The sequence below is a fragment of the Nanorana parkeri genome, unplaced genomic scaffold, assembly GCF_000935625.1.
Source record: "Nanorana parkeri isolate BGI_ZX_2015 unplaced genomic scaffold, ASM93562v1 scaffold1310, whole genome shotgun sequence".
Classification (NCBI taxonomy): Eukaryota; Metazoa; Chordata; class Amphibia; order Anura; family Dicroglossidae; genus Nanorana; species Nanorana parkeri.
Window position 1 is genome coordinate 204,720 of NW_017307578.1, and position 25,519 is coordinate 230,238.

The 25,519-nt window shown below is 39.1% G+C and overlaps 1 protein-coding gene across 1 annotated transcript in view; it reads right to left on the bottom strand.

Moving 5' to 3' along the window:
- Window positions 1-3,592: 3,592 nt before the first annotated feature.
- The window catches only part of GULP1 (GULP, engulfment adaptor PTB domain containing 1), a 159,109-nt gene continuing 137,182 nt past the window's right edge, over window positions 3,593-25,519 (bottom strand). Inside the window, exons 8-11 of the mRNA XM_018569239.1 lie at window positions 14,706-14,844; window positions 11,546-11,640; window positions 10,525-10,535; window positions 3,593-3,689 (exon numbers count right to left, since the gene is read on the bottom strand). Coding sequence (XP_018424741.1) covers window positions 3,668-3,689; window positions 10,525-10,535; window positions 11,546-11,640; window positions 14,706-14,844 — 267 coding nt within the window. The 3' untranslated portion in view covers window positions 3,593-3,667. The remainder of the gene's footprint in view (window positions 3,690-10,524; window positions 10,536-11,545; window positions 11,641-14,705; window positions 14,845-25,519) is intronic.

The following is a 25,519-nucleotide window of genomic DNA, read 5'->3' on the forward strand; positions in this document are numbered from 1 at the left end:
AAAAGAAAAGGTTAAAAAAGGAATGTAAGCTACAGCAAATTCTGACTGTACCTCTATGTGACAATTCATGAAGGTGTTTTAGTTTGGTGGCTGATCCATCCCATATAAGAAGACCTAGGGATCTAGCTGGAGCTGACATTTTTGGTGAGTTGAAGGGAGAGAAAGCAGCATGGGCTGAGATGCAAAGAAGAAGAATAATGTGTTGTTTAAAAGACAGCACTGATGTGGGGGTCTGCTGCTTTAATCACTACATCCTTTGCTTCAGTAGACTTTTCTAGCATGTGCATTTTGTTTCACATAGAGAACTTGCTGGACAACCTAGAGACACATGCACAGGGGTTGACATCTTAGTGTTTCCTGCTTTAGTTGCTGCAGTATATACCTTTAGTATGTATGACATGACCCAAGCGTTTTTGACAACAGTCTGTCTTGCACATTTAAAGTGCTGGAGGAGAGGACTAATTCATTGGGTGTCTACACAGTTCTAAAACCGCCTTTATAAATAGATCAGTGTTGCAGAAAACTGTTGTACAGAGATTTAAAAGAGTAATAGCAGAACAACTAAGCTTAGGGGAGCCATTATACAATTCTTTTATTGAAATTATAGTGGTAGGATTTAAGAATTGGAGTTGTCTCCGACAAGTATTTTTCCTTTTGACAAGTTTCCTTAAGGCCTGAATTACACAATGGGGTCGATTTACTAAGGTGGGCAAAAGCTGTATACTTGTATCACTGGCCTGTGTGACCACACAGAAGTACATGCATTTAGCGAATGTGATCACTGAACCATTTAAGCTGATAGTACATTGATATTCAATGCATATGGTGTGGTCCTAGTTTGCTGTGGATGTTCAACATCTAAATAATGCTACCTTTGTGTGTTTTGCTCTGATCAAGTGAACCAAGGCATGCACCTGTCAACATTTTCCTGAAAATAAATTGAAGAAAAATGTTGATTAGTTGCTGAGAAATGAAATGCACATCGCAATCCAGCAGGTCTACATAATCTGTACGTCTATGTATGAGGTATTTGTCACTGAAATCTCTATTGAAGCATCAGCATAAGGAATCTCATCTTTAGGCTGGTATGTGAACTTTTACTAATGGCCAGTGCAAAAGGCTTTTTAAAAATGATCGGTTGTTACAATATCCATTAATAATAGCAATATACACTTAAAGGAGAACTATGAGGTGACTGCTTTTCACTCACCTCATAGTCCTAGCCGACCTGTGACAATGAGACTGTCACAGGTCGGCTCAGTAGATTGGGAAGTGAGCGAACACATACCGGCGTTCGCTCACTTCTCAATCCTGTCACAGCTCTCTGCCGTGACAGGGGAGTGGCTGGATTCCCCCCTCCCCGCTCCTCCAGCGCTGACTGGCGGAACGGACAGTGGAGGGGGCGGGTACAGCTGGCTCTGCCTCTAGATAGGCAGAGCCAGCTGTCAGTCACGCAGCTGCTTGGATCCAGATATAATTGTTGGGATCCGCTTCGGCGTCTCAGTATACCGCGAGCTACAGCTCGCAGTATACTGAGCCTAGGGTGACGCTAGTTTGTGTCCTCCCGTTACCCTAAGGAGAACTATGGGGAAACGCCTTAACCCCATAGTTCTCCTTTAATGCTTTCTTTGCTACATGGTGTGCACTTACAGTTGTTAAACAGTGCAAAAAAAACACAGATAGCATACATTCAGGTGGTGAACTGTACATTCCATAGCAAACCACACGCTGCTAGGTAGTACCCTTTCTATGTATTGGTGCACATTGTGCAAAAAGCTGCACCATCACAACATACATGAGGGGACCCTGTAGATTCCATTGTTCCTGCCCACAGCAAGGAAGAATGACAGCTAATAAATGTTCCAGTATATGTCATGAATCTATATTAATAGAAGCTATAGATAAATGAGTATAAAAAGGATATATGTATGTGTGTATGAATGCACACAGTTGTGCAAACTACAAACTAAGTACCACTCTTCTGCCAGTGGAAGATTTAACAGTTGAGATAAAAACATATTCCAGTATAAAAATATTAATTATTACACAGACAATGGTTTAAATACAAGTTAACAAAAAGCAAAAACCATCATTCATAAAAACTCATCCGTGTACATCTGAATAAGCTCTGCTTAAAACTGTAAAAATATTTACAAACAGTTGTTAGAGTGTGGCTAATGTAGAATACTGAATGATTATTTGTGATATCAATTTTTGAAATGTGTACAAACTAACTATAAACAGGCATTATGTCAGTATACAGGGAATAAATTCTGTTTTCTGCATAGGAAAAATGTTGATGGTTGTCTATTTATGATGCACCACCAATTTTATGGAAGTTATTAATGCAGTCTGTTCACATACATAGTCCTAGCCGACCTGTGACAATGAGACTGTCACAGGTCGGCTCAGTAGATTGGGAAGTGAGCGAACACATACCGGCGTTCGCTCACTTCTCAATCCTGTCACAGCTCTCTGCCGTGACAGGGGAGTGGCTGGATTCCCCCCTCCCCGCTCCTCCAGCGCTGACTGGCGGAACGGACAGTGGAGGGGGCGGGTACAGCTGGCTCTGCCTCTAGATAGGCAGAGCCAGCTGTCAGTCACGCAGCTGCTTGGATCCAGATATAATTGTTGGGATCCGCTTCGGCGTCTCAGTATACCGCGAGCTACAGCTCGCAGTATACTGAGCCTAGGGTGACGCTAGTTTGTGTCCTCCCGTTACCCTAAGGAGAACTATGGGGAAACGCCTTAACCCCATAGTTCTCCTTTAATGCTTTCTTTGCTACATGGTGTGCACTTACAGTTGTTAAACAGTGCAAAAAAAACACAGATAGCATACATTCAGGTGGTGAACTGTACATTCCATAGCAAACCACACGCTGCTAGGTAGTACCCTTTCTATGTATTGGTGCACATTGTGCAAAAAGCTGCACCATCACAACATACATGAGGGGACCCTGTAGATTCCATTGTTCCTGCCCACAGCAAGGAAGAATGACAGCTAATAAATGTTCCAGTATATGTCATGAATCTATATTAATAGAAGCTATAGATAAATGAGTATAAAAAGGATATATGTATGTGTGTATGAATGCACACAGTTGTGCAAACTACAAACTAAGTACCACTCTTCTGCCAGTGGAAGATTTAACAGTTGAGATAAAAACATATTCCAGTATAAAAATATTAATTATTACACAGACAATGGTTTAAATACAAGTTAACAAAAAGCAAAAACCATCATTCATAAAAACTCATCCGTGTACATCTGAATAAGCTCTGCTTAAAACTGTAAAAATATTTACAAACAGTTGTTAGAGTGTGGCTAATGTAGAATACTGAATGATTATTTGTGATATCAATTTTTGAAATGTGTACAAACTAACTATAAACAGGCATTATGTCAGTATACAGGGAATAAATTCTGTTTTCTGCATAGGAAAAATGTTGATGGTTGTCTATTTATGATGCACCACCAATTTTATGGAAGTTATTAATGCAGTCTGTTCACATATCTGGCAGAACTTTTTCCAAGCCGAGACAGCGCAATATTCTCATATTTTGGCACATATGTGAAAATAAAGGGGCCAAGCCTGTGGCTCCCTGTATCCATCGCTTCAACTTCTGTTATCCATAGGATCAAGACAAAACACAGTTCCTTCCATCGTCAGTCCCATTTTGAACCCCTCCTGAAACACAAAAAAACTAAACGGTGTCAGTTGTCTGGTAACTTGATATAGACATATATGTGAAGAAACTTGACTTGGTTAGGCCAATACCTGCCATTTACCTAATTAAAGACCATGGAGAGTAGATCTGTGACCCAACATGCATGACATTCTCACAAAAGGCTGGAGATCTACTGGTTTTCAGCAATTTAAAGGGCTGAACAAGAAAAAAGCTGTCAAAGTATGGCCAACCTCAGTCGTTGGAACTGAGATTTAGAGCAGATTTGGCGTGAGCCTGAATCTGGATCTCAGCTGTTGGAGATCCTAAACAGAGAACTTAAAAATGTGAAGGCTGCCAAACCTATGAAATAGAACATGTAATTTAAAAGGAAAACTTCAACCAAACATCTAATTAGACAGCCAAAACATTTACATAAGAATAGTTTCATCTGACAAAAAATGTTTAGACTAATGAATGTACTTTCAGGATCTACTCATATCTATTGTGCCATGAATTTTCAAAACATAAGCAAGAAGACATAACTGCAGTTTTGGAGGTCCTCCCCATACCTTAACATACCCTTATCAGTACAGATGGACATGGCTACTATATTTAATCAAGTTCTCCTCTTGACAATATTAAGCTGGCCAGATACTGTTATAACTTTTTGGTTCACACTGCAGGCTGAATTAAAAAATATAACAAATTCCTCCATCCCTGCCAAACAATGTCGATGGATGAATCTCCTGCTGGGCTATCATATTCTGACAACCGCATGTGTGCTACCATCATCATTCACCTGAAAATGCTCTGACTGGCTCCTTCCATTTCCTAATTGAAGGATGGCGGATGGAAGGCCACCCACTGAGCAAATGTTGGCAGGGTCATCAAAATCTGGCCAAAATTTGCACAATGTATGGCCAGCTTTACACAGCAGACACTATCAGTGCAAGTCTAATTTCTGCATCATTCAGGTGTTGTCAAATGGCAGCTCAAAATATAGACAAAGGTAATTGACAGCAGACCTGTCAGTCATTTCACAAGACTGCATAATTACATTTTTGGAAAAACATAAAAATAATAACTAAGCTCTAGTCATGTGATCGTGCATAGGCTTAAGGGCCGCAGCTGGGAGAATGATGTCATTAGTGTGCTTTAGACACAAATAATTTCCTCACTTTTCCTTTCTTCAGTCTTCCCTTAGACCAGGGGTCGGCAACCCGTGGCTCCAGCTTTCATCTCTCGGCTGCGGCTCCCTGTCCAGGGGCAGAACTACAGCCGGGGCCTCAGGGCCTGAGGCTGTGGGGGGAGGGGGGGCAGTGAGGTCCGGTCCTGGGACCCCCTGGTGGAATATGCGGCAGTACAGGGTCCCAGGGCCCCGCACTGCCGACTGGCTTCTTAGCAAGGGGGCGGGTCCTGTAACTCACCTCCTCTCCCGGCCACGCCCCTAGTGACAGGCGGCGGGAGAGGAGAAGTGTGTCACATGTCCCACCCCCTGCAGTGCACACCGTCTGGCTGGGATGCTGGCTGTGAGGCTTGGCAGGTGAGTGCGAATGAGTGTGTGTTACGGGTGTAACTGCACACTGTGTGCTGTTATTCCATTAAATTAGACTAGTGGATTATAATGGGGAACATTACATTGTAATGTTACCTATTGTAACCTATTTCTCTGATTAAATGATGTCAAGCATTTCAACGCTTTCTCAGTTGTTCCAGGGCAGATCGGCATCGAACAAATCATATGTGCAGGAGAACTGAGTCGGATAGAAGTGACATTTCAGGACCGAACAGCTGTTCCAGGGTAGATCAGTTCTCCTGCACATACGATTTGCGATGCCGATCTGCCCTGGAACAGCTGAGAAAGCTTTGGAATGCTTGACCTATTGTCATACATTCCACTACCAAAAATTAAAATGTGTGACCACATCACCGGTCTCACATTGTAACGTAGTCACAAACTTTGATAGAACACCGCCACCAGGGGGGTACGGCCGGTACCCATGTGAGGGGTCTGGGCAGACTGGGGGACCTCTTACATGAGTATCAGCTGTACCAGGGGAAGCATGGCAGAGGTGACAGGGGAGGGGGTGGAGGAGGCCAGGCCCTAGCAGCAGCAAGTAAGAGGAGTTGGGAGGAGGTACAAGAAAAGGGACCCCGGGGCCAGCCCACCTGAGGCCCTGCAGAGCCCACCATAGAGAGTCTCAGATGGGCTGTGCAGGATCTATGGTGTGCTCTGCAGGGCCACTCTCAGGTCACTTTCAGGTGGGCTCTGCGGGGTCTCAGGTAAGTCCAGAGCGTTACTAAGCCCACATATACCTATATACATGCTATACATAGCATAAATGTAAAAAATGATATATGCAGTGTTATCTTCATTTTAGATGTCAAAAGGGTTTTGTGGCTCCAGGTGTTTTCTTTTCTGTGGGAAACGGGTCGAAATGGCTCTTTGGTGTTTAAGGTAGCTGTCCCCTGCCTTAGGCTATACATTGTAACAAAGTGAGAGGCATCAGCAGGGGGTTTATTTGTGTGAGACAACATTTGTACACACAGTAAGGAACATAAAGACAAATGCATATGCATTTGGGATTCCAATAAGAGTGTTATCTAGGGGTCAGCATCTCATTCCAGGAAGTAGATGCTGACCCTACATGATGCCTGATGTATGAACAATGATAGCATCTGTTTTCTGAGAAGAAGGGTATTGTCATCAGGAGTACGCTGATCTCTAACAGGTTATAAATACCTGTAAGTGTTATGCATTTTTTACAATGCATGCATTTAACATGGACAAAGATATATCTGTAATGCTGTGTCCACTTCAATTAAACATTGAGCAAAATATTTTTAAATGGAACACAGTTTCTCAATTCCAAACATTTGAATTATCAGGTCTTATTAAAAAGAATGGATTAAACAAAATCATGTAAATCTGTCACAATGATTTCCACAGAAAATTCAAAAACCAAATTGCCAAAGATTACAGTCAGAGATGACACCGAATAAGGAATGCACCCACTTCGAAGTCTTTTGACACTGATCCAGTTTTTCATGATAACTACAGCCAGTGGATATCATAAGTACGTTAAGCATGTGTTAAGTAAAATGAAATTATGTGTTTTGGGTTGCCTACAGAGGAAAATAAATCATGTGTTTTGGCCTACAGATAACATTCCTGGAATGGGGAGGCTGTACTTAGACAGCAACAAAAGGCCAAAGAACTATACATTTTTGCTCATATTTAAAACAACCATCCCTATGGCAGAGTGCTATACATATACATCCCAGTTAATCTTGTCGAATAAGAAGTTTAGGTTTAAATCATATAACAAAAATGCACAACATATTTAAGTGAAAGCTGAGTTTTACGCAGATGTAAAATGTTATTCAATGCAGTCCGTATTCATTAAAAATCATGAAATATATTTTTCATATGCAGCTGATGTAAGAATTTGTATCAGCCTGTTGTAATACCTTGTACAGTAGCACTCATACTGTGAAAGGGATTGCCAATACTCTGAACAAAAAACAGAAAACAAAAAAAGCAGATGAAGAGGGACTGCTTGGAACCTGGGGGGGAAGGCTGGAAGGGGGGGGGAACGTTGTCAACGTCAGACTGTTGCAGCTCCAAACATGTTGGTCGCTGGTTCACACGGTCCGGTGCTGAAAAGACTCAGCTGGCCAGACTGAGCCTTTTGCGGCTGCGTGGGAGAGATCATTCAGAATTTAATAAAAGGTGCATTTGAACTGCAGTCAACCTCCTTCTGACCTCCTTGGAGCTTCTTCAATCTGCTTTGCATTACAACAGACTTGTGTGGGGAGAGAAGCACTTGTGACAAAACCAAATCCCAACAATACATGCACTTTAATGAATTAAACATTAAATAAACACTAATTTTAGCATAAATATTTAGACAAGATGTCATTCTTGATAAACCGCCAACTAAATCCCATTCATGACCTTTGTCTACTTTACAGATGTTCCTTAAGGCAGTTTGACAATCCTGGGAAAATATTTGCAGTGTGATGTTCCCATTTATAAGATAGCACACACTAAAAACATGATAGTACTGAATAAATATTTCTGGACTTAAAGATCTTATTGGTAACATAGAACATATCAATTAGTTCTGATTAATTTATCAACACGTGCTAAATAAGTGCCAAATAAGAACAGACTGATTGTCAGGTTCATCCATTCTGTCAGTTGTAATCTGAAGGTCTGACCGTGATTTATGGCTACAAGCAGCCTATACAATACTTATTTAGCACATATTACTGATTTCCTTCTAAAAGTGAAAGTCCCCTGCCCGTCTCTGGCCTTGTTACCTTGTGTTGTGAAACATGCAATGGACACTTGTCTGCCTATGTTTAGTCTAAACTATGACATATTCAGCTATTTTAACTGAATAAAAAGTGATTCATAAGCTAATGTTGTGTTAATATTCAGGAGTCCTACACACATCATATTGTACTGTGCACAGACGTTAGACGTAAGAAGTAGAAGTAAGTTAGAAGTAAGACATATTTAATCTGGTTGCCTAAAGATGTGTTGTTTCTTATTGAAAATAAAATTAAATTTCAGCAAGCAATTATAGGAAGTGAGCAGTGTTTGTATTTATAGAGCTGTAACTGCTGATTGCATTAGTAATCTAATGCGCAGTCCTTCTTGAATTCACAAGTCTATCTTGCAATAATGTGTCGGCTATGACTAAAGGCTGCAATATATGGTTACACGTTATATTTACTTTGTTATTGCCTGAGCTGGAACCCAGTTTGCTGGCTTGCATTCCTAAATTAAGCCAGAAAATAAAATGCCTACAAGCATTACATGTCCTTAGGATAATACCTGTGATATTAGCTGTAAAAAGACAATAAGGCTGTTAGTGGAACCTATTATATACACACCCAGATTTATAGTTCATATGTTCCATTAGATTGTGAGTGTCAGACAGAGCACAAAAAAGAGCATTCCAGGGTCACATTGTTCTAAGAACTCTGGGCAGTAGAAAATGTGACCCTTGTAGTGGGGCTACCCCCACACTGCAAGGGTTAAGTGCTTATTTTCATCTAGGGTCTTAAATAAGAAAGACGTACTCATCTGAACTTCGGACTCGAATGGCTGCTAGACCATTCTCTACATCCTCTTTCCCCCTCTGTTCCGGCAGTCTAAGAACCCATGAGTCATCACAGCCAATACAGTGTGTTGGAAATAAGGACGCTAAGGGACATTCCATTGCCCGAGCGGGTGCAGGGACCAGCCTAGCAGCCAGCCAGGTCACACATTTGGGTGAGTATATCTTTGTTATTTTTAGACCCCTGAAGAAAACAAACACTTAACCCTTGCAGTGTGGGGGTGACTTTAAAAGCTATGTACAGTAGTTAGGTACATATGTTCTTTCTATTAGGTTAATTGGTAAGGAAAAATTAGCAATAACATTTCTTTTTTTTTTATCTTTGAAGTATGAAATATTGAATATTTTACATTATGTAGTCTTCCCTCCGGCCAGCAGGTGGGGCTCTAGTCACCTTTTTATATAATTAGTATGCTTACTTTTTAGCTGTGCTGTAAAAAGCCTGTTAGTTACAGAGAAGAGAATAATCAGACAGCTCAGTAATAGTTGTCATCAGGCAAAGTAAGCTGCTTTATGTGCTCTCCCTTTAGATAGCCCACGGGGCTTTATGAACCATGTATCATGTATTAAATGTAAATTGGTAAAGCAAATATTGTCATTGTGTACACCAGATCAAATACAATAGTTTACAAAAATATAAACTTTAAAAAATGAAGTTGATCCAAAACCATCAGTTTTCCTTTAAGGTTGTGTCATAGCCATAAATGTTTGACAGGCTGCAGATTCTGATTGCAGCAACTTCAGTTTTACGCATTAATATTGTTGAGAAACCCTCAGAGGTCTATTGATAGGTAAGTACAGATACATCTATTCACTCACCGCTGACAACATTGAGGGGATCTTATCAAAACTGGAGCAGACAAAATCTGGAGCAGCTGTGTATGGCAACCAATCAGCTTCTCTCTTTCATTTTAACTGAACAAACTGAAGAGAGAAGCTGATAGGTTCCCATGGGCAACTGCTCCAGATTCTGTCTGCTCCAGCTTTGATGAATTCCCCCATTGCGTTTACTCTACACTATGTCTCATTTTTATGAGTAATTCATAAAATGTAGGTAACAGGGTGGAGTCATCAGTGTCCCACGGAGTGACTGCGCTCTCCTCCACCCGGCATTTTTTTCCTTGTTTATGGAAATGAATGGGGCTTCACTTGCTTTGGACTCCCAAACCCAGAGAAGCATTAAACATATTTGGAATACATACCACAGTGCTTTATGCATTTCTCTGCATGTTTTGTGCATTTTCTAAAGTAGCAGTATGATGCAGTTAATGCAATACTGGTGCTTAATAACTGGGCCAAAGTATCTAAAATGTTTTAGATATTTTAACAAATTGGCCTGCAGAAAGATTTTACTTAACATGTAAACCTCAGATCAAAAATTTGAATCCTTTGAAGCAATTCTCAGGTGTTAAGGAATTGGGACCGTGCCACTAATCACATTAATACAATAAAAAAGAAAGACTGCCACATAAATACAATTGTATACTTCCACTTGTTGCCTAAACAGTTGGAGTGGATGCATCGTGCTAAACAAAATGTCAATATATTTAGTATATACAGTATACACATATGTCATAAATGATCTTTGAAGAATGGAAACAACCAAGGTGCATTCATTAAAAAAACACATCACAAATGTTTGGATGCAAAAAAATCAGTAATGATATTGTGTGGCAAATAGTATGTCCTGTTAGGTTCTCTGTAAAAAAAATACCATACTAACCATCTCTGTCGCTATAGTTCCATGAAAAGCATAAAGAGAAATCACAGAGACATTAATATTTAAGACAGGCTGTGATCAATGACAAGAGACTAAATTATATTATTTATTGGATATTGGAAATACTTCATAATTAATATCATTAAAAGGAGAACTACGAGGTGAGTGAAAATCACTCATCTTCATAGTTGGAGCCGACCTGTGAGAAAAAAGCTGTCACACGTCAGCTCAATAGATCGCAAAGCACGCCGTCCCCCGCTCACTTCTCGATCATCTCCCTGCAGAGAGCCGTGACTGTCAGTCAATTTACTTAAGGAATAGAAGCTGTTTATTGAGCAAAACTGATGTTCACTTTGCAAAGTGAATAGTGTAATGTGTGTTTATTCTGAATACCCAATCATGTGCTAGCAAAAATCCTGTTAATTTTTAATTTCTCTTACACATGATTGGGTATTCAACGTGAACACAGGTTCACCTTATTTACTAATATACTCTTTGCAATGTGAACAAATATTTTCAGTGAATGTTCAGTTTGCTAGTTGAACAGCCTCTATTCCTTTAATTATTAAACCCCAAGGTGGGCTGTAATTGCATTACTATTTCTTTCCAAAGAATATCTATTTTGATTGTTGTAAAAATACAGTTCTGGGAAGTGGCGATTAAACGGATGCATTAAAATCTGAGAATATACTGATTACATCAGCCTATTACCTTAGTTCTAATGTTTATGATATCTAAGAATATTAGGAGTAACTTCAGCTAAAACTAAACAATTCCACTGATTACCTGCAGGACTGATTGGCATGATGTCTGCCAAAGTTAATCCACTTTGCATGGGTGACTGAACCAGAACCCTGCCACTTGGTATTACTGCCAAGTAGAGCTGGTGCATACATGTTTTAATTACAGTTGACTGTAAAAATGATATTGCAAAATGACTTTTCAGTCCTGAATTACAGTTAAAACCTCTAATTATAACATTCCTAAAGGCATTTCATTCACAAATACATTTGTACAGACTTACCTGCATCTCGTCAAGTTTGGACTGAATATCCGGAGGGAAATCACCCACTGCACAGCAAAAAGGGTCAAATGGTTCAGCTCCAAACAGATCTTTTGCTACAAGACACAATTTTTGACAGACAGATATGAACAACATTTAATAACCTCAGTTATAACAGCTCTTTTACATGCATCATTTTTTATATATAATTGGAAACGTTAGTGTAACACATTGTGACATTTTTGTCGAATACTCATTACCTGGTGGGAAATAAATCAAATCCTAATTTTTGAAAAATGCTTATTCCATGCTTTGAAGATCTGTTTAAACCTTTCTGTCTTTTATTAACCACTTGCTGTCCGGAGCAATCTCTTACTATTTGCACACACATCATAAAATCTGAATTTTTGACTGGAAAACAGCTTCAAACCCCCAAACAATTATATATTTTCTGAAAGCAGAGGCCCTGAGGAATACAAAAATGCTAGTTGCAATTTTTTACTCTGCACGTATTTGCGCAAATGTTTATCAAACCAGTATTTTTAAGGATTAAATACACTAAATTAAAATTTAGTGCACAGAAACAGAATATAATACCCAATTTGTTGGTAAAATATAAAAGACGGGCTCACATTGGGTAAATAGATACCAAACATGTCAAGCCTTAAAATTGTGTTCGCCCGTGAAGAAATAGAAAACTTCAATACCCAAAATTTCCCATAGGCAACATTTTAAATGCTTTTACCGCTCATTAGTTTAGTGCTAACAGTGATTAATGGCTCTAGAATTATTGGTCTCACTCCGACGTTTGCGACGATATGTAGCATGTGTAGCGCAATTGTCGTTTTCACATGCAGGCACACCAATGCGGACAGCGGCTTCTTGAATGCGGGTGGGCGTTTTTAAATGTCCCATCCCGCCCCGCGGGAAATCAGCTTTAAATGAAAACAGCCAGCGATGGTCATTGTATATCTGTAAAAAATAAGTCAAGGCAACTGGACTTGCTGTATTTTTCTTGAAGACGTTTTACTGGTCATCCAACCAGCTTTCTCAATTCAGAATGACTTGAACAGAAATAATCTTCAAATAAATATGGTGAATGTTACTCCAATACACATAATCCATTAGTGGCAACCAGGTGTTGATGGCATTTGCATAATTGGAGCTAGTAGGTGTTAATAACCTGCCCAAGGGGAGGTGTTAAAACAGCATTGTATGTGGCAGACAGCTTCTGGCTTTACTTTCAGTCCGTGTGCTGTCCGTGTGCTTGAAGACGTTTTACTGGTCATCCAACCAGCTTTCTCAATTCAGAATGACTTGAACAGAAATAATCTTCAAATAAATATGGTGAATGTTACTCCAATACACATAATCCATTAGTGGCAACCAGGTGTTGATGGCATTTGCATAATTGGAGCTAGTAGGTGTTAATAACCTGCCCAAGGGGAGGTGTTAAAACAGCATTGTATGTGGCAGACAGCTTCTGGCTTTACTTTCAGTCCGTGTGCTGTCTAAGAGGGCCTTCAGTGCAGCAGGTTTTTTTTTTTTACAGAGAGACAACTTAGCCTGTCACTGTGGACTGTCACACTTTCATAAAAATGTACCAGGTCACAATTAGCAATGATTACAAAACCTAGCAGATGATGCTCCCAGCTAAGTTTTTCTTTATCATCTGCTCTAAAAAATAAATAAATTGGCAACTTCCACCATTACCAGCTCCTGCCACCTCTCCTAGCATGCCACCATTAGCAGCTCCTGCCACCTCTGCTGGCCTGCTACAATTTCTAACTTCTGCCACCACTCCTGGCCTGTGCTGCCACCATTACCAGCACCTGACATCTTTCCTGACCTGTCACCTCTGCTGGGCTGCCACTATTACCAGCTTCTGCCACCTCTCCTGGTCTATTCCAGGGCTATGGCACTGTAAATGTGATACACAATATTTCCACAGGTGGGCTTCAGCTGCACAAATTCTATTGTTTGCTACAGGGTACATTCTGCATTGCACCTCTAAGCTTGTGGCCTATTCCAGTACTAAGCTTGCATTGAGCCTTAAATTGCAATTTATTCCAAGTGCTTCAGCACTGAAAAAGTGCCTCACATAATATTTCTGAAGCTGTACCTCATCTGCAAACTTTCTAAAGATTGCTTCAGGGTAAAGCACTCAAAATATTTGTGGCCATTGTCGTTCTGAAATAAAACACTCTAATGTTTATTTCAAGATAAAATTTGCCTGGTCTCTCACTTTTATATTATGGCCTAACCAAGTCACTTACATACTGTTTATTGAATGCACAATATTTGTGGGGTTGTCTCCTAAATAATTACATTTAATGTCTTTTTCTGGATTACAGGGAAATAGGTTTACCTTACCATTCTCTCTTACACTGCAGCCTAATCAAGCTGCTTACAACTTACTGTCCAACCATTGTACATATCTGTAGTTACTGCCCCTCAAATAATGTTTATTTCAAGATAAATGTTTTACTGAAGAGACTAACTGTGCAAGGAAAATAAGTTCAAACAGGCCAAAATCATGATACAAAAAAAAATAAAAAAACACATTCTGTAACTCTCTACAACCAATAGGTGCTGAACTTGCAGCATTTTTAAAGGGACAACAGGGAAATGCAGATGTTATAAGACTTTAAGTAAGCAAAACAGTGTTACAAATATAATATAACCCACATCGATTGATTATTGATTTCTAGCAACTGTGTCTGATTAAAAAACTTGGCAACACTGTGTGATTGTTAATACCAAGAAAGCTATTACAGGTGGTAAGCTGCACTAAAGCTAATGTACAAAAGCACAGGAAACAGACTGACTTGGTAGCAGCATGAATACGCAAAAGGGATAAAACCTAATTATGTTGAGTGATAGTTGAATCATAAGAATCAGCCATTTACCGATTTGTCTAATTTACGGAGAGTTATGCAAGAAGAATCAGCTATTCATAAATCTGTCTAATTTGTGGAGTTATGCAATTGTGTAGTGTAGGCAATCAAGATTGATGAACTTCATGATTTTCCAGAGACTAGACAACTCCTATTGCAAATATTCTGGGGAATCAAATCACTTATCACTAATCAAATATGATACAAAATGATTTCATGCTGTGATCTACAGGTCATCCCAAGCACACTAGCATTCAAATGTGTTTGATCGCAACAGAACTTACTGATCTCTGTTGATCTATTGGGTATAGGTGGAGGCTGAGTACCATTTCTTGTAGGGGTTGTTGACTCAGGAGACACTGAGGTAAATGGAACCATGTCAAAGATATCCATGGATGGTGATTTTGGTGACACACTGCCAGCCTAAAAGAAAAAGAACACTGTGACTATGGTATACTATATGTAGCATGTCACACCCATCATGCACTGCTAAGACATACATATTTTCTATGCAAAAACCACACAGATTCCATGTTCATGGTAAAGCTTTGTTTGATGAATTATGTGACAAAATGCATTCAAATTACATAATATATGTTGTTCAGGTACTTCTTGAATTAGGACATTAATTATGTGTAAACATATCAGAAAATTAATAAAATTTTAGGCAAGGTAAAAACCTACCTCAATACATAGTAATGCTAGAAAGTTAAAGAAAACAAATTATATTTTTGAATGCTCCTTTTCTAACTGTATCCTAGAATGCGACTATACAGCCGAGGCCATGTTTACCATTTGGCACAATAGGTCTTTGCCTATAGGCAACAGAGGCAAAGAAGCAGCTTCTGTCTGCATAGTGTAATTGTTAGACATGCATTTTTTCCATCATCACTAGAAATACTCATCTCATTATATAAGGTTATTAAAACTATATAAAAAAATAAGCCACATTATAACCAGGATAGCAAGAAAATGTTCTTTGTTAAAGAGCAAATTCTAGGGGCTTAGGGTAACGAAAGTTGTGTGCCTACAGACTCCAGGTGTGTAAATCTGCCCCAGTATAAAGCCTTGGATAAATATAACCCCTCTTCCCTACCTGCCCCAGCCATGTTTCCCATTGTCTTTTATGGGAGAATTGCTTCTCATAATGATTCATTATTTGATCCAATAATAAATATTTTGTTTACCTTTTCTTTGCGAATGCAAAATCTCTTATTTCATGGTTGAACAAATTAATCAATGAAAATTGACTTGTAGAATCTCCTACAATCCCACAGTCCTGAAAGTTCAAGTCTGAGGATATAAGAGGTTCTGCTACCGAAACCGTAACTGAAAACGAGTACAGAGCACAAAGACCCAGAGGATTTTTTAAATAGTTTGTGTTAATACATTGGTGAATCAGAGGAGGTGCATGTTAACCTTTTCTGAGTAAGGACTGTTATAAAACCTGCCCCCGGAAGAAAGGATACGTAGGTAAGATATACTTTCCTATTTCAACAGTGTCTGGAGCACTGCAGAGTGTGCTATCCATCAGCACCAGATGGGTGTTTATAAAGGGAGAATGCATTTTGGCGGCCTGAGTCTTCAAGACCACCTGGTGTCAAAAAGACACAAGTTGGTATCAGTATGGAATGAGGGTCTGCACACCAGCCTCATTCAGAGAGGGGTAGTTATTTGTTTATAATTTTTGTAAATGTTAAAATAGGAGAAAAACAGCAGCATTAAATACCGGAAGTTTGAACCCTGCACATTGTGAATTGCTTATCTTAGTGCTTTTTCCTGTCAACATGGTGGAGATAAGCATCATAACATTAAAGTGTATCTAAAGCCAAAACATCACTATTTTTGGATAAAGTAGAATAGAATAGAGAATAGTTAAAACCACTGTCTGTTTTTTTTGCTGTCTGTGTACTCGTTGGTAACATTTACCCTTTCTATTTGTCTTTGACAACAGGACTGAAAGTAAGGGGAAATCCATGATTTTGAGTTGTCACCAGAACAGGAATAGAGGGAAACTCTTCCTAAGGGCACATATACACAAGGGACAACTGTCTAAGAAAGGATTCCCTCACTTTGGAGAGATTTCCTCTCACTTCCTATTGTGTTTAAGGGACAGGAAGTGAAAGTGAATCTCAATGACACAACACAGATGGCAAAAAAAAACAACAGAGTTTGTTCCCTAAATTGGCTTTAGATATACTTTAAATAATTCTAACAATCTTTCAGTCACTAGTTATATTTATCGTATACCATACAGCTGGATGTCTGACACATTTTATTATAGCAAGATCTCATATTTTAAATATTAAATGCCAGAAATAGAACTGTGTATATATATATATAGGGGTAACTATTTTTTTTAGATGTATTTTAATGATAACCAGCTTTTTATATATTTATTGAGTAGATTATACACAATTGAATGTAGTTCTCTCATGACCTTTAACATGAACTGAAAACCCCCACTCACCCACCATTTTGCAAACCATTAAAACAGAATGTATGCAATAAAATATGACATTATAGCATATAACTGAAAAAGAACCACAGGGAATCATAACTTTTGAAACCAATGAAATTAGGTATCAGTATTTGAACTAATAATGGCAAACAACATTTTCAATCCCCAAAAAATGATGAATGTTCACACATATGCAGTAGAAAATATAGAAACCACTTTTAAAGTTAATGTATAGTCCATTTCATTCAGGCCAATTTGCTAGTTAAGGTTGTTCACATAGTAAAAATCACTTAGCCTAGTGAGTAAGATGAAGCTCTGTTGACATTAATACTGCAAACATGTGACAGCCAAAGTACTGTTATTTTTTTATTTCCCTTGCACATAATTGGGTATTTAAACTAAATACAGCTTCACCTTATTCAGTAAACTAAGTGAACCATTGATATGCTTTTAGTTAATCAACCACTGTGCTTTTTAAATATACATGTAAAAGGGATCAGATATCAAAACACTTATTAATGCTTATATGTTTAATATAAAAAGTTTCAATGTGTGGCTTGTAGTGTCATGTCCAGAGTAAATGTAAAATAATATAAAATCAATATTACATCATTTGCATGCTAAAATATGAATGACATTTAATGTTATCTAATGTCCCAATTATTTTTTCTTGGTGATAGATTCCCTTTAAATCAAACCTGCGAGTTGTAAATAAAAAAAAAAAAAACTGAGCTGACAGCACTAGCACATTGCTGACTATAGCAAGCTGTTATAGTTGACCTGAAAAAAAGTCAGGATTTGTTATATTATAGGAAACAGCAAGAAAAACTGATTGTGGCTCAGCAATAGCCTGTAAAATGTACTTTTTGCTTGGAGTACCTACTGAGAAATGGCAGTGTAATTCCTGTGTCTAGGTCCAGCCTCATAACTGTATTTCAGCATTGTGCGATCTTAGGCATTGCTGCCTCTGACTACTAGTTTCAGGAGATTCAGTGATGTCACTATTGTGTTGCTCAGTGTTCTTCTTGCTGCAGGGGATGCTGTACCTGAGGACCTGCTTTGCATCTCATTGTTTCTGCTTCATTCATTCTGTAAACCTGCGATCTTCTTCCAGTTATTAGTTTAATAAGTCATCGGGCAACTCTGACATGAGAAAGCAAAGCCCTCCCTACATCAAGATGACCACCTCTACACAGAGACACAGAACAAGGAATAGTAAATTAGTAAGGTGGAAAAATCAGATATAGGGAGACCACAGTTAAATGGTGATTACCCCTGTGGCCTCTGCTTTAATTTTTTGGGCACAGATTCCAGAGTTTAACCTGTACTATCTTCCTATCTGCAGGCTTCAGCATTGTCATGTGGAGGACTGAGGCAGAATGTGCCTAGGTTACAGAAATACAGACTTTCAGAAAGTTTCCATTTGCATATCCGCCTATTAGGGTGGCAGATGGCACCAGGGAACAATGCCTTAAATAGAAGTTTTGTGCTGACAGCTTATGGTGTCAGCTATGCACTAGTGCCGTTCTTACACCTTTTTTTTTTTTTAACCAAACACACAGATTTACTTTAAATAATGTGGCAAACATTCTGTGTTATATTTTAGAAATCATGTTTTCATGATGTTATACAGACAACAGACAACACAAGATTGAATACACATAGGAAAATTGAAAAGTTCACAGTAGATTTACATGCGGTCTTGGAATGCTGTATTCACTGTTTGCTTTTGGATTAATGTTTTTGGAAGGTGGAGCATTGAGATGCAGTCCTGTTGAGAATCTAGACTCAGGAGAACTCATGGGGGTGAATGCAATAGAGCAGATATCTAAGTGTGGAACTGAAGGCTCAATATCACACCACAAAAATGTAGAGGATCTCTCAACCACACTTTGCTCATGGCTTGACCATGTATGAGGTAGCTGCAGAGGAATCAGAGGAAAAAAGGCTAGACAGTAATGTAGCATAGAGTAGATAGCCAGCTATACAGTAGTAGTCAAAAATGCAAGCATCAGATAAGAGAAAAACAGAAAAGAAGCTAGAAATTATTCTAAAACATTAGGAGGCTCCACCAAACATCAGTGTACAAATCATAGTTGTCAGAATTGGATCAGTATTAAACAACTCTGTCACTGAACTCCAAAATAAAATCAAGAAGTCACTTACTATACTTACTATACTATACACTTACTATACTTACATGTGCCAGAGCCTGCTTGTAGAATCTTATCTTGGCTTTGCTGAGCAAAGCCACCCAAATAATATTCCCATCGGACATACTTTCAGGTGTGTGTGGGATGCCTGCCTCCTTCTGTGTGCACTGTGGTCCCTCCCATCAGCCCCAACATCATTACTATGTCCTGTAGTGATGTAGGGGCAGAAAAACCACAGGACACATGAATACATGAAAAATGTAAGCTTGTTCTAAAAATATTGCTTATTTTAACCCCCGATTCACAACCAAGCTTGCTCAGGTTTAATAGATGTAACATATTTTAGCAGCATACAATTGTAAAGCATAAATCAAGTCAGGGCACTCAGCATAAAAAAAAGAGATTTAAAAAACTGTACTGTAGTAAGATAGAAAGAACATTGACTGTGGACCATTTTTTTTATTCCAGGTATTTAGATAACACAAAGGCTGGAAATGTAAAATGGACTCTGTAACCATTAGGTATAAAAGTAGGCATTTATTGTTATATTGTTTATTGAATACCAATTACTTGCACATATCTGTATTTTTGAATAAGGGTTGAATTTAGTATAGCTTTAGAAACATCATACTACATAACAGGAAACAACTAATGACCAACTTTAAAAATTATATAATTTAATGTTAGCAAATAAAGGAACATTTCAAGTTTAATTGTTTTTGGCTAGTTTTCAGTATATGACTTATTCCAAATCCTATATATCCAAAAACAGTTGAACATAAATGTGTCCCAGACTAGTGTCATATAGTAATGTATATCAACATATAGTCTAGTATAACTATTTTGTTACATAGTTAGTCATGGTGGAAAAAAAAACATAAGTCCATCAAGTTCAACCCATGGAGATATAAAAAAAAAGAAAAAAGAAAAGCCTAAACAGAGCGCTATGCCCACAATTACCCACTGTTGATCCATGCATGTTAAAATAATCAAACGTTCCACACAGAAAGTTATTGTTTAACAACTGTTTAGAAACCTTTAAAAGAAAGTAAAACTATTTGAGCATAGTCCAGATCAAATGCAGAAAGAACCATGTGTCATGTGTAGCATTAACCACAAAGGAAGGGAAAGAAGACAGCCAGAAAGACACACTTAGATCTTATGACCAACTGCTGGTTATCAAATGTACAGTCTGGAACATTTCAACAACACAGTGAAACATGCAGAGTGATCATGCAAACTCAGGATTAAGGAATCAGTCTTTTTACTCATTTTAATATTTACCATAGTTTTGTCTGGGAAGGCATCACATAGTTAACCACTTGACTCCAGGGTACCATTCTAAAACAGTGCAGGGATATTGGCTGCTCATTCCCAGGGCTGTTTTTAAATTATGCCTGGTGTCAGCAGCTTCTGAGGCCTCTGCTGGCTCTAGAGCTCTCAGTGAGAGCTGGGATCTAGCTATAAAACCAGGAGCTAATACATTCAGCTCCTGGGCTTTTGATTTTGCTATACCATGCTTCATAGAAGTGCCTATAGCAGATTGTTGTGATTCCACATGGTGTTTACACTTCAGGGATATGACATCATGAGTGACTTCACAGCACTTCCTCTGAGTACGGAGGCTGCAGTCTCCCTGCAGCAACAAATCACTGATAAAACAGTGGGGAAAAAAATTGTAAACATACATTCTATCTATCTATCTATCTATCTATCTATCTATCTATCTATCTATCTATCTATCTATCTATCTATCTATCTATCTATCCACACACAAACACACAGAGCTGTCAATCTATTAAATAAAACAAAAAACAAACAGAGGACTGTTTTGGCCTAAATAATGTTTTTTTTTTTAGAAAACTGATAATCTGTTCCCACATCCTGGTTTAACAGGATGCGTTCTTAAAAAATATATATATATAGAAGACTGTTTAGTTAAAATTTATTTTGTAAACCAGGGCTATCAGGGCAGGACATGTTTGCCTTACAACAGACAGACCTTCCATGATTATGGAAGGTCTGCTTTACTGACATTACCCTACCCCCAAGCAGAGTTAGCTTAAACACAAACTCCGTTTAAAATTTGTATTAACCCTTGCGGTGGGGCTACCACCGCACTGCAGGGGGTAAATGCTTGTTTTTGTCTAAGTGCTAAAAAAAGTTCCATTAACCTGACGATCCAAGCTGGCTCCCTGTTTCTGTGTGTTTACTAAAGTGTGTCTTCTCCTTTGCTGCACAGATGGATTGCTCCTCGGTGTCCTCATGTCTATACACAGTGTATAGAGCGTGATGACACCAGGATCCTTAGGCCACCGAAGCAGAGGGGGGGAGACATTCCAGACAGCGGTCTAACATCAAGCCGGCTGATGATGATCTGGTGCGTATAACCTTTTTTTTAGCACCTAGACACAAATGAGAACTTGATTTTTTTTCTTCTTTAAAAAACTCTCAAAAATAAACCTGTGACAAAAAAAGATTTAAAAAATACTTAACGCAGCCCCAGCTTCTGAAATTCCCTGGAAGCAGGAATGACGTCACCACTGCCTTATGGGATAGCTGAGCACTTGAAATCCCACAAGAATGTGATCCAACCTATTACAGGAGTGCATTCTCGTGGGAGTTTGAGTGCACAGCTTTCCCAGGAGACAGTGGTGAGTCACGGTGACATCACCCTTGACTCCCAGAAGTGCAGAAAGCTAAGGCTGAGGTAAGTATTTATTTTTGCCACAACTTTATTTCTTTGTTTATAGAGACATTTGTTTATAGATAATTATGTTCGGGGGTGGGAAATGGGTAGTAGAGTGCCTGTTTTAAGTCACAGGGTCTGTCAGTTTATTAAGTGATGAGTATACTAAAATCTGCATTTATTTTTAATTTATTTTTAAAAAGGACACATTTTGATAAAATGTTATTTTCACAATGGAAAAGCTGCATTGTTCAACAACAAAAAAGAGGTATTTTTTTTTTATTTGTGTGCAACAAATGCCTTTGCAAGCTCAGATATTACCTTGTAAAATTAGTGGCAACAACATCACTGTGGTGCACATAGCCTGAGCAGATCTCTATAACATAATTTTTTTTTTTCAAACTCCATTCTTTATTGTAACTTACTGCTACTACTGCTGTGCTCTATGGTCCCTACACCCCGAAAAAAATGAAAACCCATTCCATTCCACCGCTCTAGAGTATGCCTTCAATACAAGAGAACATTATCTATGCAAAAAAAATCATATCCCTACAAGAGAAAAAAATGCAGGTTTTGGAAGTAAAACTATTCAAATTTCCGCAGAGTATCTTCTTTGTTATTCGCTGATGCCTAATTGCAAGCACTCCAGTACAAAATCTGTTTTATGCATTCCTAAATAGGGAGTCAATTTATTATAGTTTGGGTTAGAGCTATAACTTTGGGCAGATGTCGGATACGTCACCACTCACATAAGATCTGCCTATGTCTGGATAGCCTTTCATTGGTGGGATTTTAGTAAAAGTACCCCAGAGTCTGATTCAATTTCTAGAGGACTCTTTATGCATGAAACAGGAAAATACTTTTCATCGCGTATCCTATATATTTTTTTTCATATGCTTCCATAGGCTGTTATACTTGGCTTACTATCACTTTCTCACGGAGAAAATAAAGTTCATACAGCCAATAGGGAATATTCAGGTTTCTTTAATATCAAGATAATAGAAAAGTGTCAAACATAGCCAGGATATAGTTATCAAACTGGCAATGCTGTATATGGAAAATGGCAGAAAGTCACTTTATTAAAAAAAATGGCTTTTGGCCTAAAGCTAATCAAAAAACATTTTGAAAAAAAGGAAAAGCAAAAAACGACACCTTATTTGTGTGAATATAGTGAAGTGAGGTGACATGCAACCAGTGGCGTAGCGAGGGGGGGGGGGCGCCGGCACGCTCTGTATGCAGCTTATGACAGCGTGGGAGACAGGAGGCTGTGCTTGTCAGTGGATCGGATCAGGTGAGTATTACAAAAATAAAATAATTTATTTTATGTTCCCGGCGACATTTTCAGGGACATAATTTGTCCGGGGATGGTCTCCCCAATTCGGGGACTGTCCCGTAAATCGGGGACTAATAGCCACCCTACACATGGAGACCTCACTATCTACCAGGGAGCCTCCACTGGCCACCAGGGAGACTCCACTAACCACCAGGGAGACTCCACTGGCCACAGTGGAGCCCCCACTACCCACCTGGGAGCTACCACAGAGCCCCCACTAATTATAAGGGAGCCCCCACTGGCCACCACAGATCCCGCACTGACCACCTGACAGTCCGCATTGGCCACCTGAGAGCCTAATTAGGGAGCCGGCTCTACTGCACCTTCACCCACCCGTGAAACTCTCTGGACCCCTGGTGAGAGCCCGCACAGCCCACCTGAGTGCCCACTCTGGCCACCTGAGAGCCCGCACCACCTTCTGAAAGCATGCACAACCCTCCTGAGACCCTGTAGACATCAGGCGGCGAACCCAGAGCAACATAGAGTATGTAGCTTCATAATATTCTGCATTGCTGTAATATGTATTGCTGGGATTTGTAGTCCTCTGTAGCCAGTCGAGATTCTCTATTGCTGTATAATGCATTGCTGGGATTTGTAGTCCTCTATAGCTGGAGCCATTCTGCATTGCTGTATAATGTATTGAATGTATTGTACTGAATTATCCTTTGAACCAGAGGGACAGCAGTATGGATGAGGTGGTGATATAATGGTTGTGGGAGGAGGGGCGCAAAATCTTGTTCTGCCCCGGGCGCCCGCAACTCTGGTTACGCCACTGCATGCAACTACCATCACATCACTGGTTAAAATCAATATGTAGCTGCAGACATACAGACTCCTATAATCTATTCTGCATATAGAAAGCCAGATACTTGTACTCAGATGTAGATAATATTTTGTTATATAATTTCCCATAATAATGATTACTTATGTCTCTCTTATGACATCTTGTGAGAAAATGCAGGCCATCGCTGAACAGATAATGTTTGCACATCTGTTTCTAATTAATCACCATTAGCCCAATCTGTAAGTTTAGTACATTGCTGACAAATAGGCTTAGGATAAAGTTAAAGAGTTACTGCTTGCTTTGTTGACAGTCTCCTTTAAAACTGCCAGCTAATCGATAGATAAGTATAGATTTTACATAGTCTGTGCTGGTCATGCAAAAAGCATTCTGATCATTTGTTTTTAATGTACCAGAGACCTGGGATATGGATTTCTTACCCAAACCATTATCTTAATCATGACTGAATCAAATGAAAACATTTTGGTAGACTTTTTTCAAAGCTAGTTCTCTATCATCATCCATCACTATCATCATTCCACACTGAACTTTTGACCGCACAGCTTATCTCATAATATCTGTCCCAAACTGCTGTGGTGACAACCTATCTTTGTATATGGCCTCCAGTATATATTTATTGTACACATTTAGGTGAAATGATATTAAACAATCATGAGAAAAATAAAATTCAGCAACCATAATTATAATAATGAATATGGCATTTAGGATTTTAAAATGTGGATATACTGAAGCTATTGAGGCAAAAGCTTAAAGCTCCATTCACAAGGAGCGGTTGTACGTGCGGAGCCGCTCTAAACATGAAAAACAATACACTATAATGTGCATTGTTCAGACTTTTGCAGGGGCCATACGGTACGAAACCATGCGGCCCACAAAATAGTGCAAGCGCAATTTTTTGATGGATTCCGCACATTTGTGGCTATAGTAATATAGTAATAGTCGCAGAAGAGCTGAATCCAGGCAGATTTTAGCATTTGATTGCTGCTGCCGACGTTTGTCATATGTCGGCGGAAGCAGGCCCCTGTAAGTTAACTCATGGCTGTTTACCTGTGTAAAGCCGACTGTGGGCTTAATGCTGGAAGTGATTTGGGCGGCTGTAAAGCCACTCGATCACTTTTATAGGCTCTGACATGTGCGGCTCCCTGCCTGACATTGACGTTGTGTTTCCCAGGATACGCTGCCTCGGCCCATCTGTTCACTGATCTCCTGTCTAGTAAATTATCCCAGAAGCAACAATGGTTTTGAGAGGCGTGGAAGAAGCATGTGCTTGATCAGCTTCAATGGGCTGCAAAGTTAACATTAGAGGTCTCATAGACCCCATGTCTCCATAGAAAAACCTGTCACCTCTAAAATGCTATCACATTGGAGGCTTGTGAGCCCCCTATGTGATAGCAATAAAGTTAAGTAATATATGTGTGTGTGTGTGTGTGTCTGTGTGTGTATATATATATACATATGTGTGTGTTTTATAAAATTACATTTAAATAAAATATAAAAATACCCCAAAAATGTTTAAAAGTCTCCCGCCCCCATGTACATGCACATACTAATGCAAACAGGCATTGGGTGCGGCTACGTATAAAAACGCTAAATGTGCCACACATGTTAGGTATAACCACTTCCTGTAAAAGGATGACAGTGCTGTTCATGCCTCAGTGAA